Source organism: Piliocolobus tephrosceles, chromosome 6 (genome assembly GCF_002776525.5).
Source record: "Piliocolobus tephrosceles isolate RC106 chromosome 6, ASM277652v3, whole genome shotgun sequence".
Lineage (NCBI taxonomy): Eukaryota > Metazoa > Chordata > Mammalia > Primates > Cercopithecidae > Piliocolobus > Piliocolobus tephrosceles.
Window position 1 is genome coordinate 54715714 of NC_045439.1, and position 19109 is coordinate 54734822.

General features: G+C 37.7%; 1 protein-coding gene across 1 annotated transcript in view; it reads left to right on the plus strand.

The window, feature by feature from the left end:
- The window catches only part of ERO1A (endoplasmic reticulum oxidoreductase 1 alpha), a 58431-nt gene that overhangs the window by 20026 nt on the left and 19296 nt on the right, over nt 1-19109 (plus strand). The window contains exons 5-9 of the mRNA XM_023222606.3: nt 7405-7481; nt 7575-7648; nt 13107-13227; nt 15776-15822; nt 18018-18029. Of these exons, the coding sequence (XP_023078374.1) occupies nt 7405-7481; nt 7575-7648; nt 13107-13227; nt 15776-15822; nt 18018-18029 (331 nt within the window). The remainder of the gene's footprint in view (nt 1-7404; nt 7482-7574; nt 7649-13106; nt 13228-15775; nt 15823-18017; nt 18030-19109) is intronic.

The following is a 19109-nucleotide window of genomic DNA, read 5'->3' on the forward strand; positions in this document are numbered from 1 at the left end:
CACAATTGTAATAAACTCACTTTACCACATATCTGTTCATCTGTCCATCCTTGTAGCCATCCATTAGAACATCTTATTTTTTGGATGCATTTCAAAGTAAATTGCAGGCATCAGTATACCTCCTCCTAAATATGTCATTAACTAGATGGATCCACATAAGTAGAAGTATATCATTAACTAGAGTCCAATATTTGTTTATGTGTACTTTTGATAAAAGTTGTTTTTTTTTTTTTTTGAGACAGAGTCTCACTCTGTCACCCAGGCTGGAGTGCAGTGGCCCGATCTTGGCTCACTGCAAGCTCCGCCTCCCAGGTTCATGCCATTCTCCTGTCTCAGCCTCCCAAGTAGCTGGGACTACAGGTGCCTGCCACCACGCCTGGCTAATTTTTTGTATTTTTAGTAGAGACGGGGTTTCACTGTTAGCCAGGATGGTCTTGATCTCCTGACCTCGTGATCCGCCCTCCTCGGCCTCCCAAAGTGCTGGGATTACAGGCGTGAGCCATGGCGCCCAGCCTGATAAAAGTATTACCATGCAATGAAATGTGCAAATCTTAAGTGTGCATTTGCTGAATGTTGACAAATGCATATACCTGTGTAACCTAGGCTTCTATTAAGATATAGAATGTTAGCATTACTCTACAAAGTTTCCTCATGCCTATTCCATTCAAACCACACTCCGTCTTCAGAGGTAACCACTGTTTTGAACATTTTCCATCGTAGATTCTAAACTAATTTTGCCCATTTTTAATTCCATGTTTTCTTATACACACACAGAGTCAAAGAATGAAGTCATAGCTTTTGACCTGGTTTCAGTGGCAGAAGAACTGTGCACATAGTTGAATGGTGTCATTATCAACTGTTTCATTTCATTTAACAAATTGCTTGAGGCTGGGCACATGGTGGCTTATGCCTGTAATCCCAGTGCTTTTTGGAGGCCACCATGTGATGACTGCATGAGGCCTGGAGTTCAAGACCAGTCTGGGTAACATAGCGAGACCCCATCTCTACAAATAAAAACTAAAAAAAAATTAACCAAGTGTGATGATGCCTGCCCACAATCCTAGCTACTCAGGAGGCTGAGACCAGGAGGAAGCTGAGCCTAAATGTCCAGGTTACAGTGACCTATGATTACGTCACTGCACACCAGCTTGGGAGACAGAGAAAAAAAATTGTTCGATTTATTTCATTTAATCAATGGACTGAAAGTAAAACTTTTGGAAGTTCATTCTGTTGAAGGGAAACATCACTATTGTGAATGCTAGTATAAATTCAGTTAAAGCTCAAAATTGAAGATAAAATATTTTGTGGTAGTACACATGTAAATTTTGATAAAAGCAATGTTCTGGGTAAAAACCAGTGTCCTTAATAAATCAAGAAATCTATGAAACAGAAATGCATTTATAATAAAAATATACAAATAATTCATAATTTTGTCCACACAAGCTGTGATATTTTGCCAGTTAAGATAGGAGCGGTGATAAGCCGAGTGTGTGGCACGCAGCTGTGGTCCTAGCTTCTCAGGAGGCTGAGGTGGGAGGGTTGCTTGAGTCCTGGAGGTAGAGGTTGCAATGAGCTGAAATTGTGCCACGGCACTTAAGCCTGGGTGACAGAACCAGATCCTGTCTCAGAAAAAAAAAAAAAGAAAAAAAAAAGGAGTAATTGTCAAAGTTAGTATGTGATTTGTATACATACTAAGTTATGATTGTGAAATTTTTGAGATTAAGCTGATGCTGAAAAAATTTACTTTGGTATGGTTTTAGTATGATAGTACTTACTTTGCTGTCTATTATCAATCAGATTTTATAAATGTTTTGAGGCTTCGAGGAACTACTTTGTAAAACAACCCAAGAGCTTCTCAGTAGTGTTGATCAGTTTTTAATAAATGCACCCCTCTAAGTTTTTATTGCAATTTGTTCTAAATCAGTGAAAAATTAGTATCAATGAATGGAATGCATGAAGAAGAAACAAAGTTTAGCTGTAAAGGTTTAACAAATTGCAATTATAACAAAGTGGCTGGATGTGGTGGCTCATGCCTGTAATCCCAGCACTTTTGGAGGCCAAGGCAGACAGACTGCTTGAGACCAGGAGTTCAAGACCAGCCTGGGCAACATGGTGAAACCCTGTATCTAGAAAAAATTTCGAAAATTAGCCATGCATGGTGGTGTGCACCTGTAGTCCTAGCTACTCAGGAGACTGAGAGGGGAAGATTGCTTGAACCTGGGAGGTTGAGGCTGGAGTGAGCTATGGTCATGCCATTGCACTCCAGCCTGAGCGACAGAGCAAGACTCTTTCTCAAAGAAAAAAAAAAAATCATTATGACAAAGCTTGTAAACAAAGGCCTTTAAATTTATTCCTACAAAAACTAAAGAGAAATCAAACACATTAAATGAGGAAAGTCCAAATGGTGTTTAATGTGATTCAGAAATTGTGTTCTGAAATGTTATAAATGTGTTTGGGAGTATCTCCATTTGTGGCAAGAATATCCTCTTGATAGAACTCTGCTTTGAATTGGATATGTTTATATTCTGACCTGAGATGTAATGAAATTGAGGATTACAATTTCGTTGTATCTGAGTTTGACCAAACTTTTTTTATTTTGTTTTGTTTTATTTTGTCTCTGTCTCTGTTGCCCAGGCTGGCATGCAGTGGTAAGATTATAGTTCACTGTAACCTGGAACTGCTGGGCTCAAGCAATCCTGCCACCTCACCTCCTGAGTATCTGGTACTATAGGCACATGCCACCATGCCCAGCTAATTAAAAATTTGTTTTGTAGTGATGGGGTCTTGCCGTGTTTCCCAGGCTGGTCTTTAACTCCTGGTGTCAAGCAGTCTTTCCACTTTGGCCTCCCAAAGTGCTGGGATTTCAGGCATGAGCCACCACACCCGCGCTTTAAATTTCTCAAAACATTTAAAATAATCAAAAAATAGAGGCAACTTATTTGATGTTTTGTCTTAAAATATTTATTGAAGAAATGTACTTTAGGGGCAAAAGAATGGAACTTGTGAAAATATTTGGGTTAAAATACTTCCACATATTTACCTAAAGAGAGAATGTTTTTTCTTTTTTTTATTTTACTTTGAGAATGTTTTCTCAATTAAAAAATTATATCTCAGCCAGGCGCGGTGGCTCACGTCTGTAATGCCAGCACTTTGGGAGGCTGAGGTGGGTGGATTACGAGGTCAGGAGTTAGAGACCAGCCTGACCAGCATGGTGAAACCCCATCTCTACTAAAAATACAAAAAATTAGCTGGGCATGGTGGCAGGTGCCTGTAATCCCAGCTGCTTGGGAGGCTGAGGCAGGAGAATCACTTGAACCCGGGAGGAGGTTGCAGTGAGCTGAGACTGTGCTACCGCACTCCAGCCCGGGCAATAGAGTGAGACTCTGTCTCAAAAAAAAAAAGAAATTATATCTCGCTTTGGGAGGCTGTGGTAGGAGGACTGCTTGAGCCCAGGAGCTTGAGACCCCAGGCTAAGTAACATAGCACAACTCTGTCTCTAAGAAAAATGAAAAATTAGCCAGGTGTGGTGGCGTGGGCCTGTAGTCCTAGCTACTTGGGAGGCTGAGGCTGGAGGACTGCTTTAGCCCAGGAGTTGGAGGTTGCAGTGAATCATAATTGTGCCCCTGCACTCCAGCTTGAAAGACAGAATGAGACCCTGTTTCAAAAAAACAAAAGAAAAAAAATTATGTCTGCCGAGAAGGAAAAAAATTGTATCTGTAGAAGGCATCGATAATTTCAAATTGATCAACCATAAAATGTAACTTTACAAAATGTTTGTAAATTTTGATCAACCGTAAAATGTAACTTTGAAGAAGGTTATGGGCAGTTTTTTTTTTTTTTTTTTTTTTTTGTTTTTGAGACAGTCTTGCTCTGTCTCCCTGGCTGGAGTGCAGTGTCGGCTCACTACAACCTCCGCCTCCTGGGTTCTAAGCGATTCTCCTGCCTCCGCCTCCAGAGTAGCTGGGATTACAGGTGCGTGCCACCACGCCTAATTCTGTATTTTTAGTAGAGACAGGGTTTCACCATGTTGGCCAGCCTGGTCTCAAACTCCTGACCTCAGGTGATCCACCTGCCACGGCCTCCCACACTGCCAGGATTACAGGAATGAGCCACTGTGCCCGGCCTGATTATGGGAAATTTTATGAAAAATTAAAAGTAATAAGAACATATTGGAAAAAAGTATGTTCTTCAGAAAAATGCTAATGACATAGTATCAGATGTGACTGAGAAACTGATTAAATTATTAAGCAGCAACTAAGAATGGTTATTTTGTTCAGTTTATTTTTAAATATTTGGGTAATTGCAATAGTAAGATTTAAAAATTTTTGTTTTAATATACTTAGGTATACGTTATTTTTTAAACAAATTTTGTTCATTTTTGGTAGGTATTTTTAACCTTTTTTTTTTTTTTTTTGAGATGGACTCTTTCTCTGCCGCCCAAGCTGGAGTGCAGTGGCGTGATCTCAGCTCACTCCAACCTACACCTCCTGGGTTCAAGCGATTCTCCTGCCTTAGCCTTCTGAGTAGCTGGGACTACTGGTGCATGGCACCATGCCCAGCCAATTTTTTTTGGTATCTTTAGTAGAGATGGGGTTTCACCGTGTTAGCCAGGATGGTCTCGATCTCCTGACCTTGTGATCCACCCGCCTTGGCCTCCCAAAGTGCTGGGATTACAGGTGTGAGCCATCACGCCCAGCCAGTATTTTTAACTTTTTGTTTTGATATAATTGCCAACTCACAGAAAAGTTGCAACATTAATATAAAGACATTTTGTACACTCTGCAGATTCACTACATTTTTATATTTTGCCACATTTATTTTTTGTTTTATGTTTATATGTATATATATATCTGTACACACATACACACACACACATATATATATTTATTTGAGATAAAGTCTTGCTGTGTTGCCTAGGTCGTTCTTGAACTCTTGGACTCAAGCAATCCTGCCACCTCAGCCTCCCAAAGTGTTGGGATTACAGGTGTGAGCCACCATGCCTGGCCACATTTGTTTTGCCATACTTATTGTGTGCATATATGGACACACAAAAAGCATGATAAAATAAATGGACATTTGTATGTGTGTATTATATATATAAAATACACATTTTTGTGTATATATACGCATGTATTTTTGCATATGTACACATTTTTGTGTGTATATATACACACAAAAGTATATATACTTTATAATATCTAACACTATATATGTGATATATATTTTATGTGTACTATGTAATATGTCATATATTTTTATATATTATATATAATTTTCTGAGCCATTTGATTATAGGTGGAACATATATCCCTTTGTCCTTTAATACTTAATTATATATGAAATAATTTTACTTTTAAAGATAGTTTTTGAAGCAAGCTGTCTTATGTTGTCTTACATGTTTATACCAATATAATGAAACTAAGTTGTCACTCAATAAATAAATATTTCAAAAAACTGCCGGGCACGGTGGCTCAAGCCTGTAATCCCAGCACTTTGGGAGGCCGAGACGGGCGGATCACGAGGTCAGGAGATCGAGACCATCCTGGCTAATACGGTGAAACCTCGTCTCTACTAAAAAATACAAAAAAATAGCTGGGCGACGAGGTGGCCAGCTACTCGGGAGGCTGAGGCAGGAGAATGGCGTAAACCCGGGAAGCGGAGCTTGCAGTGAGCTGAGAACCGGCCACTGCACTCCAGCCTGGGCGGCAAAGCAAGACTCCGTCTCAGACAAAAAAAAAAAAAAAAAAAAAAAAAAAAACTATATCATTTTAGTTATTTTAGGGTTCATTTATTTTAGTGTCCTTGTCTGGAAAGTGGTTTGTATAGTTGTCCTAACAATAAGACCAAAATAGACACTCAATAAATATTTGTTGAGTGATTGAATTCGTGGCCTCCCAGTGTTGTCCTTCACCTGTATAATGAACTGGTGTGTTATGAAATCCCATAAACCAACTTGCTTACCTTATGCCATGTACAGGCCTAGTGGAATATATATGTAAAGTGAGTTGGACATTGAGAGGAAATATGATTGTTAAAGAATATATTTTAGAAACCTAAAAATGTTGGAATTTTTTTTTTTTTGAAGTGGAGTCTCGCTCTGTAACCCAGGCTGGAGTGCAGTGGCCTGGTCTGGGCCCACGGCAACCTCTGCCTCCCAGGTTCAAGCGATTCTCCTGCCTCAGCCTCCTGAGTAGCTGGGATTACAGGAGCGTGCTACCATGCTCAGCTAATTTTTTTTGTATTTTTAGTAGAGACGGGGTTTCACCATGTTGGTCAGGCTAGTCTCAAACTCCTTACCTTGTGATCCCCACCTCGGCCTCCCAAAGTGCTGAGATTACAGAATATTTTTTCTATGACTTGGTAGGTTCCCAGGCATTCTTAGCATCATGGCATGGGATGAACTTTAGACACACGTGATTTGGTCCAACTGCTTATGTTATGGAAGAGAAAACTGATGCCCACACTTAACGTCATTAGAAAAGTAGTACAGTGCCTGTTGACCAGTTACCGCATGACTTCCTTAAAACCTTGAAGATTTATTCGTGGGCAGTTTAGTAATGAGTTATCAGAACTGTATTCTTTATTTTGTGAACATAATAGTAAATTGTGTTCCCCCCAAAAAACAAGAGGCAAAGCGTTTTATTTTTGTTTTTTGAGACGGAGTCTCACTCTGTCGCCCAGGCTGGAGTGCAGTGGCACGGTCTCGGCTCACTGCAAGCTCCACCTCCTGAGTTCACACCATTCTCCTGCCTCAGCCTCCTGAGTAGCTGGGACTACAGGTGCCCGCTGCCATGCCTGGCTAATATTTTGTAGTTTTAGTAGAGATAGGGTTTCATTGTGTTAGCCAGGATGGTCTCGATTTCCTGACCTTATGATTCACCCGCCTTGGCCTCCCAAAGTGCTGGGATTACAGGTGTGAGCCACTGCGCCCAGCCAAAGCATTTTATTTTTTAGTTTCAGGAGGAACATGAACACTTATTATTTTTTTAAAGTTTTGAAGCCAAGATGAAGGTGCCAGGTATAAAAAGAGCCTCAGAGGCTGGGCGTGGTGGCTCACACCTGTAATCCCAGCACTTTGCGAGGCCGAGGTGGGTGGATTGCCTGAGGTCAGGAGTTCGAGACCAGCCTGGCCAACATGGTGAAACACCGTTTCTACTGAAAATACAAAAATTAGCTGGGTGTGGTGCCTGTAGTCCCAGCTATTCCGGACGCTGAGGCAGGAGAATCGCTTGAACCCAGGGAGTGGAGGTGGCAGTGAGCCGGAATCACACTATTGCACTCCCCCTCCATCTCAAAAATAAATAAATAAATAAAATCAAAAAGAGCTTCAGATAACTTCTAAATTTTAAAAAAGTTTTAAAGATGCAATAAGTTATAGTCTATTTATTCCCTTTTTCACTTTAGTATTCTGAAGAAGCCAATAATCTCATTGAAGAATGTGAACAAGCTGAACGACTTGGAGCAGTGGATGAATCTCTGAGGTTTGATTTTATTTTTCAGTAGTATTTCATGTTTCTTTATGTTACATATTAACTTATAAAATAGTAATGTTATTTTTTTTTCTTTGTTTGAAGTGAGGAAACACAGAAGGCTGTTCTTCAGTGGACCAAGCATGATGATTCTTCAGATAACTTCTGTGAAGCTGATGGTATAATATTTTTGATAGTATGCATTATGTTTAAAATTATACCTAAGAAATTTTTTTAAAAAAATTATTTTAATCTGGGCATGGTAGTGTGTGCCTGTAGTCCCAGCTTTTCTGGAGGCTGAGGCAGGAGAATCACTGGAGCCCAGGTGTTTGAATCCAGACTGGGCAACATAGTAAGACCCCATCTCAGAAAAATGTTATTAAAGAAAAAAACTCAGTTTCTAACAGTTTGGTGGTTCTTCAAAAACCTAAACGTAGAATTACCATATGACATAACAGTTCCTTTCCTAGGTATATACTCAAAAAAAATTAAAGACAGGTACTCAAACAGATAGCAAAGCAATAATGTTCATTGTAGCCAAAAGGTCTTAACAAGCCCATTGTCCAGCACTGTTTGGAGTGGATAAACAAAATGTGGTATATAAAACACACAGTGGAATACCATTCAACTAGAAAAAGGAATGAAGCTCTGATATATAGTACAACATGGATGGACCTTGACAACATGCTGAGTGAAATAGGTCAGGTACCAGAGGGCAAGTATTAAATGATTTCACTTACATGAAATGTCAACAATAGGCAAATTCATAGAGACAGAAAGTAGATGAAAGATTGTCAGAGTTTGGGGTGGGTAGGTGTTATTGCTAAATGGTTACAGAGTTTCTGTTTGAGGTGCTGGAAAAGTTTTGGTGACAGATAGTGGTGATAATGAACCCCGCTGAATTGTATACTTAAATGTGGTTAATGTAAATTTTATTATATCTATTTTACCACAGTTTAAAAAAGCTGAGTTTCTAGAAAAAATTTACCTCTTAAGTGTTGCAGTTCTGTGTAGCTAGTAGTTTATAAAATTTTGTATATACATTTTGCATAAATAGCTAAAATGTAGGGATTACAAAAACCTCTTCAGTTATATTGCTTTTGGTTTGTTATGTATTTTCCTTAATGATGGTCCATGTTGCTTTTGGAGAAGAGAATATTGAACCATTGGTCGAGTTTGTGATGTCTAAAGTTAAGCCAGAGTGCTGGTGCTGTTAAAATCTAGGAGTTAAAACTCTGATCATGGCACGGTGGTTCATGCATGTAATGCCACCTACTCAGGAGGGTGAGGCAGGAGAATCGCTGGAACCCAGGAGGCAGAGGTTGCAGTGAGCTGAGATTGCGCCATTGCACTCCAGCCTGGCGACAGAGCAAGACTCCGTCTCAAGAAACAAACAAACAATAAAAACCTCTGATTAAGATGTATGGATTTTCCAATTCTTCCTTTTTGTACTATTTCCTTTTTCTAAGTTGAATTGTTAGCCTCTTAATTTGCTAAAAAAAAAAATCAAATCAAATTGAGTTTTGGTATTCTTCTGTGGCTCTTTTCTAGTGGACTAATGATCTTTCCAAAATTAGTGAAAACAGGCCTGGCTTGGTGGCTCATGCCTATAGTCCCAGCACTTTGTGAGGCCGAGGAGGGAAGACTGCTGAGCCTAGCCTGGGCACCATGGCAAAACTCTGTCTCTACAAATAATACAAAAATTAGCCAGGCCTGGTGGCATGTGCCAGTAGTCCCAGCTACTCGAGGGGGGTGGGAGTATTGCTTAAGCCAGGGAGGTTGAGGCTGGAGTAAGCCCTGATTGCATCACTCCAAGCCTAAGACAGTGAGACCCTTTCCCAAAACAACCACAACAAATTAGTGAAAACAGTGATATAAATTCTTTTAATTATAAGCAAAAGATGAAGCCTACAATCTCCATAAAAGAGAAAGTATTTTTAATTTTGTGGCTTCTTTTTGGGGAAAATTACTTTCCTTAATGGAAACCGTAGCCATGTTTTGGTATATACTTAGTTATAATTCCTTATTTCCAATTCTAAAATCTGAAAACTCTGAAAATTGAACATTTCTCACCCTGCGTTTAGCACAGGCTCATTTAGTGTGAGTATTCATATGTTTCACTGTAGAAATATTTATGTATTTGAATAGATTGCTGCCCCAGGTCCAGCTGGAGTAATATGCAATAGATGTTGCGTGTACTGTATTACCTTTGTAAAATCTGGAAAGTTCTCCATTCCAGCAAGACACGCATGGTCCTAGGCATGTTGTATAAGGGGTATAGACCTATATCAAGATTTGGTCTAGTAAAGGAAGGGGATAAGATGTTCTCCCAACTCCCTTATTTTGCCATCTTTTCTGCAAGGATTTTTTTTTTTTCTACCTTAAATATTTTTGTGAGATAAAACTAAATTTATAGTATGCAGCTATAATTTTTTTTAGTCCTCCATTGTTAGAAAAAGGATGGTAATATTTTAACCTTCGTTAACAAAATATCCTTTTGTGAACACAGTGTGCAGCACCAAGTGAGAATCAATGATTCATTTCTTATATTGTGGAGTTTGGTGAATCACTTACCCATTTGTATTAGTTTCTTGTGTTTAAAAAAGCTGAATATTTTAAAGACAGCTTTAGCAGGACTAAATAATGGATGTAAATGATATGTGAAATATAGAAGGTATTTTTAAAATCCTAATTGGAAATTTGAGCTTTTGTCAAAAACAGGTTCTATTCAGTGATAGAAAACAGCACATCATACAGGTTTTTGCACAACACACGTTTTCTGCTTCTAGGGCTGGATATTGGCATCTTCCTATAAGGGCCAAATGGGCTCTTAAATGTCTTTTCTTAGATTTTACAAAACATGTTTGACTAGTTTTCTATGAAAAAATTCATGTTCTATTCAGTGATAGGAACCAACACATCATAAAAATTCTTGGCACAAATATAATTATAGTAATATTTAATATAATTATAGTAATTTAAATATAATTATATAATTTTAATTATAATAATATTTATAGTATAATTATAAGATTTGTAACATAATTATAATATTACATTAATATAGTAATATTTTTTATAAGCTTGAAGAATAAAGTATTTATAGTAAGTAAAATTATGAGGCAACAAATGTTTTTCTCTAGGTAGAATATTTAAACATTTAATCATTTCTTGGTGGTTAGTTTTCTTAAAGTACTGGATACTGACCATTGTTTACATATTTTATTTTATTTTATTTCATTTTTATTTTTATTTTTTTTGAGTCAGAGTTCTACTCTTGTTGCCCAGGCTGGAGTGCAGTGGCGTGATCTCAGCTCACTGTAACCTGTCTCCCGAGTTCAAGCAATTCCCCTGCCTCAGCCTACTGAGTAACTGGGATTACAGGCATGCACCACCTCGCCCGGCTAATATTGTATTTTTAATAGAGATGGGGTTTCTCCATGTTGGTCAGGCTGGTCTCGAACTCCCAACTTCATATGATCGCCCGCCTCGGCCTCCCAAAGTTCTGGGATTACAGGCGTGAGCCACTGCATCCAGCCTGCTGTTTATATATTTTAAACATCAGGATTTAAAAAATGAATTTATTATAATTAATATGTGGTGGTTACCTTTAGTATTAATTGAAATGAACAGTTATCCATTCCTGAACTAGATGATTCCATGCTAATTTTTTAAGTACTTATGTTTTGCTTTTCTAGTTATTTTAATTGCCATTTCTACATTGAACTCTGCTGTTTTAAGACGCCATCATTGTACTGCTTCTAGAAGCAACTTTCCTCCTAATTTATTCTTCTAATATACTGTGAATTGGAGTAAAAAATAACCAAGCTTAGGGGTTTTTTTGTTTTTATATTTGTTTTTTAATAATAAAAATAGGTATAGTTGAGAGCTTGATGGACTCTCCTCTAAGCACTTTTGTGCTCATATTTTTGTCATTGACTTTGGTTGCATTGAGACCATTTTTGTCCACTTTTTCATTCTTTGTTTCATTCTTTGTTGGCTTATACTGTTAAGCTTTATATATGAATAAAGTATTATTATAGTACCAAATAATTTCTGAAAGCCACTGGAGGACTATGGCCCATCTTTTCTTGAGACACGGTCTCATTGTTGCCCAGGCTGGAGTGCCATGGTGCAATCACAGCTCACTGCGGCCTGGACCTCCTGGGCTCAAGTGATTCTCCCACCTCAGCCTCACGAGTAGCTGGGACCACAGGCACGTGCCATGATGCCTGGCTAATTTTTTTTATTGATGCCTGGTGTTTCACCAGGTTGCTTGTGAATTTTACAATCACTCCTGGGTTCAAGCAGTCTGCCCCCAGGCCTCCCAAAATGCTGGGATTACAGGCATGAACCATCGCGCCCACCCTGGGACCATCTTTTTTGTTTTGAGGTTATAACACATTATAAATGATAAATAAGTAACAGGGTCTGGATTCTAGCCTGGGTGTTCTGGCTCCAGAGCCCATGCTCTAACTGTTCTGTGATGTTGGATGTTTAGGTTGCTTCCAGTTTTCCCTTTTATAAATAATGTTGACACAGAATCATGCTGCATTGTAACTTTTGCTTTTGGCCAGATTGGTAGCAGATCCTGCTGGTGGTGGTCATCTAAGAAGAAAGTATTTGGTTACAAGCAGTGTATGATACTAACACTCCTTCATTTACTGTAGTTATTGATGAACTGCTGTGGTTAATGTGGAGGGAAATGTATGTTATATTCTTTGTCTGGATAGCTTATGAGAATTGAATTACCATGTTTCTTTGATTCTAAAATTCACACATTCCTATTTTTACAATTCCTAAATCATAATGTTTTTGTAGCCAGTATGTACAATTAAGGTGGCGGTGTGTGTTTCTCTCTCTTTTCTGTCATTCCTTTTTTTTTTTTTTTTTTTGAGATGGAGTCTTGCTCTGTCACCCAAGCTGTAGTGCAGTGGTTCAATCTCGGCTCACTGCAACCTCCGCCTCCCAGGTTCAAGCGATTCTCCTGTCGCAGCCTCCCGAGTAGCTGGGACTACAGGTGTGCACCACCATGCCCGGCTAATTTTTGTATTTTTAGTAGAGACAGGGTTTCACCATGTTGGTCAGGCAGGCCTTGAACTCCTGACCTCAAGTGATCCACCGACCTTGGCCTCCCAAAGTGCTGGGATTACGGGTGTGAGGCACCACGCCCAGCCTCCTTCCTTCCTTTTTTTTTTGAGACGGAGTCTCGCTCTGTGGCCCAGGCTGGAGTGCAGTGGCCGGATCTCAGCTCACTGCAAGCTCCGCCTCCCGGGTTCACGCCATTCTCCTGCCTCAGCCTCCTGAGTAGCTGGGACTACAGGCGCCGTCACCTCGCCCGGCTAGTTTTTTTTGTATTTTTTAGTAGAGACGGGGTTTCACCGTGTTTGCCAGGATGGTCTCGATTTCCTGACCTCGTGATCCGCCTGTCTCGGCCTCCCAAAGTGCTAGGATTACAGGCTTGAGCCACCGCGCCCGGCCTTCCTTCCTTTCTTTCTCCTGAAAAGTTGTTTTAAAATTCCTGACACATTGTTAAATTTGTGGTGTGCTAGAATCAATGGATTACACAGTCTTGTGTACTAGCTTTTTAAGGTAACTGAGGATAAGAAAGATTTAATAAGATATTTTATTTTACAGACATTCAGTCCCCTGATGCTGAATATGTAGATTTGCTTCTTAATCCTGAGCGCTACACTGGTTACAAGGGACCAGATGCTTGGAAAATATGGAATGTCATCTATGAAGAAAACTGTTTTAAGTATGTGTCATTTTCGTTTAGAAAAATTCATGTAAGATGTGGTGATTTCTCTTTATAAACAATCATAATGATTTAAAATTAAAAATAATATTCACTTTGTTAAAAGATTTATTTGTACAAAGAAACATGACTATTAATCCAGTTTCCTTCTGGGGAAATGAGTATCCACAAATTTTTCCTTTTTTTTTTTTTTTTTAAGAGTTAGAGGCGTATTAGACCTTTATGGGAGTATTGTAGGCCCTTCGCAAATGTTCCTTGAGTAGATTATAGGATCTCATTTTATAAATGAGGTAACCTAGAACTGGAGAAGTTCACTTCATTTCCCAAGATCACATAGTGGCGGTGTCGAGAAAAGAATATACGACTCTTAATTCTCTTTTTGGTGCTCTCTACACCCCTTTCTGTGACTTTAGTTATTTTACAGTTAAATTGATTTCACAGAACAATTATAATAGGTTTCATTTTTGAGCACTCACTGTATTCTACACATTGTGGTAAGCACGTTATATACGTTTTCTCCTTTAGTCCTTGCGGTAACCCTGTGTTGCAGTCATCACTGTTTTATAGACAGAAACTGAAACTTAGAGAGGTTGTGTGATTTGTGTTGTGTCAAAGATCTAGTAAGTGAAAGAGCCCACTTTGTCCTGGTAACCATTAGGCTGGAGGCAGTTGCTGATCACCAGGTGTCTGCGAAATGCTTCAGGTTACTCACATGTAAGCCTCGAGGCTCTAAACTTTGTACTTACTGGTTTTTGGGAACAATGTATGCGCGAGCACATCATGCTGTCTTAGAGATGGAGAGAGTTCTGGGAAAGTCTTTGGAGTTCCCAAATATGGGGATAATATTGTATATTTCACTTTTTATAAGTCAAATATAAGTATGAGATCAGTAATTATGTTTACACCAATAAAATGTCAGACTGGGTTTTTTTTTTTTTTTTGACTTGAAGAATTTCTCCAGTTTGGAAAGGAGAGAGTTTTTATTACTTATTTCTGCCGTGTGTTTTATTTAAATTATCTTGACTATTATTAGAAATATTTGGTTACCGACTTAAAGATTTACTTTAAAGGTTTTTTTTGTTGTTGTTGTTGTTTTGAGATGGAGTCTCACTCTGTCGCCCAGACTGGAGTGCAGTGATGTCATCTCTGCTCACCGCAACCTCTGCCTCCCAGGTTCAAGTGATTCTCCTGCCTCAGCCTCCTGAGTAGCTGGGACTAAAGGGACGCACCACCACACCAGGCTCATTTTTGTATTTTTAGTGGAGACAGGGTTTCACCATGTTGACCTGGGTGTTCTTGAACCCCTGACCTCAGGTGATCCACCCACCTCAGCCTCCAAAGTGCTGGGATTACAGGTGTGAGCCACCATGCCTGGCACTGTTGTTGTTATTTTTAATGTGAATTAAGAATCCACAAAGCATTTGTTAGATTTGTATTAGTTGTGTAGTCATTTTCTTACTAATTTGTATCCTGATTCCCATAATTTCTGACAATATAAAAAATGTATAAGGGGCTAAGTTAATTATATTGTGTATTTTAAAATATAGGTTACATACTCTGTTCTCAAAATGTCTCCAGTTGTGCAAATTTTTAAAATAGATGTTAAAACAATCCCTATAGTTTATTCTTTTTTTTTTTTTTTTTTTGAAACGGAGTCTTGCTCTGTCACCCGGGCTAGAGTGCAGTGGCCGGATCTCAGCTCATTGCAAGCTCCGCCTCCCGGGTTTACGCCATTCTCCTGCCTCAGCCTCCTGAGTAGCTGGGACTACAGGCGCCCGCCACCTCGCCCGGCTAGTTTTTTGTATTTTTTAGTAGAGACGGGGTTTCACCGTGTTAGCCAGGATGGTCTCGATCTCCTGACCTCATGATCCGCCCGTCTCAGCCTCCCAAAATGCTGGGATTACAGGCTTGAGCCACTGCGCCCAGCCTATAGTTTACTCTTAATACTAATGCATATTTATTTTGGGATTTAAAAGCACTTTAGTGACATAGTAACTCTCCAGAAAATTTCTATTTTTTCCTACGGAACAAACAACTTTTATTTAAATTGTAACAAACTTAGGTACAGGGCAAATTGATGTGTCTAAAGATTACCTAAGTGGAAAATAATCTACACTATTTTTTTTCCATTTTTTAATTTTAATGCTTATATTGAATATTTTTTGCTTATTTGTCTTTCAATTAGGGGTACACTTTGTGCTATACGTACACACACACATACACAGATATATATATATATATATCATATATATAAAAACATAGTAGTGACTCTAAGAGAAGAGCTTGGCTGATATTTTCTCTTCTTTCATTTGAAGAAGTGATTAGGAAATGGCCTGTTGGCCGCTACAGTGGGAAAATATCAGGAACTATTATTACTACAACAAATAGTCACCCTCCCTTAAAGCATTTAGAGGAAACTAAGTATTTTATAATCTCAATAAAACAATTTGATTTTGGATATTAAGCAACTTTCTGAGATAATATCACTTAAATATAACATGATTGGTAACATATTTGTGTTTATATTTTTAATTCTTTTTACTTCTAGGCCACAGACAATTAAAAGACCTTTAAATCCTTTGGCTTCTGGTCAAGGTAAGTTACTGATTGCATTGTTATATTATTTCTCAGCTAGGGAACTTTAATTCAAAGGAAGGGGAATGCAAGATAAATGGCAGTAACAGTTGAGGTCATAAAATCCACAGTCCCGTTTCCGTAGAGTTATGCCTCACCCTTACAGAGATTTGTGCTTAAATTATTTGTACTTCAGTAAAAAATATTTTTATAATGAAGTTCCTGGTATTAGATTATCAAAAAATAAAGATTAGGGTATATATTTATTATATATATTTTTGCAGACATAGTCAAGTGTCAGTGTTTTAAAAGCTGTACTCATCCCACAAATAATATCCAAAACTCTCAAATTTTTTCTAAAGCTTGAAATTATTGCATATATTGGGCATTTGATTTCAACTTTACAGGTCTTTGTATCTTAATAACATTTTTAATATTCTATTTTCACTCAAGGTCTGGCTCAAATGCTGCTTTTTCCATAGAACTTTCCCTGGTCCTTATAACCAGAAGTATCGCTCCCTCCTCATGAAGTAATCTGATGCATGCGTTTGTTTTTAATTCTTTTGTTTTCCTCATACGGCCTTTCCCACTGTGTAGCATTATTTTATTATTATTTATATATCTATTGATCTACCCTAGTATTCTGAAGATATGGGTAGCATTTATCTGTTTTATCTCTCTGTATAGAGCCTGACACATAATAGATGGAGTAGTTTGTTAGATACATGATCAGTGAAAATTGCTCTCCTCATTTAGTGGTCTTGTCTACAATAGTGAAAGTCAGTTGTTCTTTCAGCAAATGATTATCCACCATTTAATATGTGCTAGACACTGTGTAGATGCCAGACGGGCTGTAAAATTAAAACTTAGAGAAACCCTGCCCTGTCTGTAATATGAAGAACGGTTTGTTGAATAAGCCATTTCAGTGTATGAGTTCAGACTTTTTCTTTAGAAATTATGTATCCTTATTCTCTTCAAATATGTGCTTACTGATAAAATCTTTAATGTGCTTTCAGCAAAAGTGTAAGGTTTTCATTTTTTAAATTTATTTGAAAAGATGCTGATCTCAAATAGTTAACAAATATAAATTTCCTCCTAGAAGGGGTTGAGATTGCATCACTCCCTAAATTCTGGCAGATTTCTCTTTCTTAGATTAGGAATGAAAAATCTTTAAGGCTTTTGGGTTTATACAGAGTCACATGTGGTCACTCAGTGGAAGCCATTGATTTAATATCAGATGAAATGCAAATTAATAGAGTCGATCATCATGATCTCACATGATTTGATAAAGTAATTAACCACGTCACTTACCATAAAGATACATAGGAGCAATTTAAATGTTTATCATTAGGGAACTGGTTAAATGACTTATGGTATAGTCACATAGTAGAAAATAGCCATTATAAATGTTGCTGTAAATTTTTATTCATTTAAATCAAAAGTGACCAATAACACAATGAGGAAAAGCAGGTATCAAAACAATATGTGTAATATATTTATAATTAATGTATCTATAAACAAAAAAGACATTCACTAAAATGTAAATAGTATTTATCTTTGAGCTGGGGAATTATGAATAATTTTTTATTCTGCCTGTTTTTTATAAAACATATATTTGCAGTGATTATATATTTCTTTAATAAACTGATGGCATTAAAAAAGGTGGGCAAAATTTTTGAAGACATTTTCAGTAGTAAATAAGCAGCTGCACACAAATTACTGTATTATGTATAATTTGAATCTTATAAATAGTCTGAAAATATTCCTGACTAAGGTTAAATATTATAAGGCGAGGCTGGAGGTTTCAAAGCAATAATAAAAATCTTTAACAGAAACTATATTACAGCTTTAGGATAAATAAAGGTGGAAAAAGTCTCTGCCAGCCAAATAAACATAGGTCCTTAAGATACTGAAAACTACTCTCAGGTGATGGATTAGATTTTTCTCTCCTGTCAGGGTATATTAAATCTCACATGAGCTGAACCTCTTTATGCACACTCATGGAGATAACACCATTTAGTCAAATCAGGCATAATTCATATCACTACCAGATAGAGTTGCAGTCATGAATGTCTCACTTTCAGATTTTACTTGTGTGAATGAACTGTTGGACTAAAACTAACCATTATTAAAGTCTTATTTTTGTGAAAGTGTAGCATTATAAAAAGGGCACTGGAAGGAATTTATTTTAATAAACATTTTGTTTTGCTTTTCAGGGAAAAGTGAAGGTAAGTATAATTTCTTTATTATATATTACATATACGAATTTGTTTATACATTCAGATGTTTATTATGGCAAAGTTTATTTTTTCTTCCCACCTCTAAAAATCAGAAGAACTCAAGTGTTACTTATTTATCTAAAAGTCTGGAGGTACTAGCACAGATTAAGGGAAAGTGACTTTGTGTCTGGCTTCAGACGTTAGAAACAGCGTGCCTCAGCCTCTGATCATTCATTTGTACATTTTACCCCCCTGAATGTAGAAGCATGTCCACTCCCCATCTCCCCCATTGCCTCAGGCCAGGGAAATGTCCTCTCTCTTTTACTGTTAAACTCTAGGATCTGCTGGGTTTCGTGTGGGAAGGTTCTGGGAATGATGAGTGTTGATTTCAGAGCTGACTTCTAAGGTTGATGCTGACTTGTTGGATGTAGGTGTCATTGCCAAGTCTAACTAATGCTAACAGTTTCAGCATACATGGGGTTTACTTTGTCTTTTTGCTTCAAGGATGAAATTGAAATGACATTTGGTATTCTTAAGACCATATGCTTAACAATATGGAAAGACTTAATGGTGCTTAGCTTTAGTCTATCTAGGTGAAATTGCTAAAATGTGAAGTATCACTTTTCTTTCCCTCAAAATCTTCTATTTTCCGAACATAATTCTTATGAATTGCTTTTGCATTATGTCTAGATAACAGAATACTAAAGTCTGATAACATTGCTATTTTATTATTGTACTTTATGTTATAGTAACTGTAGCAGCTAAATAAAATGCTGACTCAGACCTGTTTGGAAGAGAAATTGTTTAGCAGTAAGATTATTTTTCCAAAGATGCCTCATATTTGCTACTGGTACATGTGATTCTACAATTTTCAGTTTTGAGTAACCTTATTTTGCCTTGAGTGTAAACCTAGTTCTATGCTATATTGTAGCCACATTAGAGGAGGCTACTATGATTTTAAAATTCTATTTGAAGACCTCTTAGTATCAGAAAAAAGATCGTTAACCTGTGGGAGCCATCCTTAGAGAAACTGTCTTATTATAAGTATTGATTTTGGTCAAATATCAAAGGGTTATTCCTGAGAGCTAT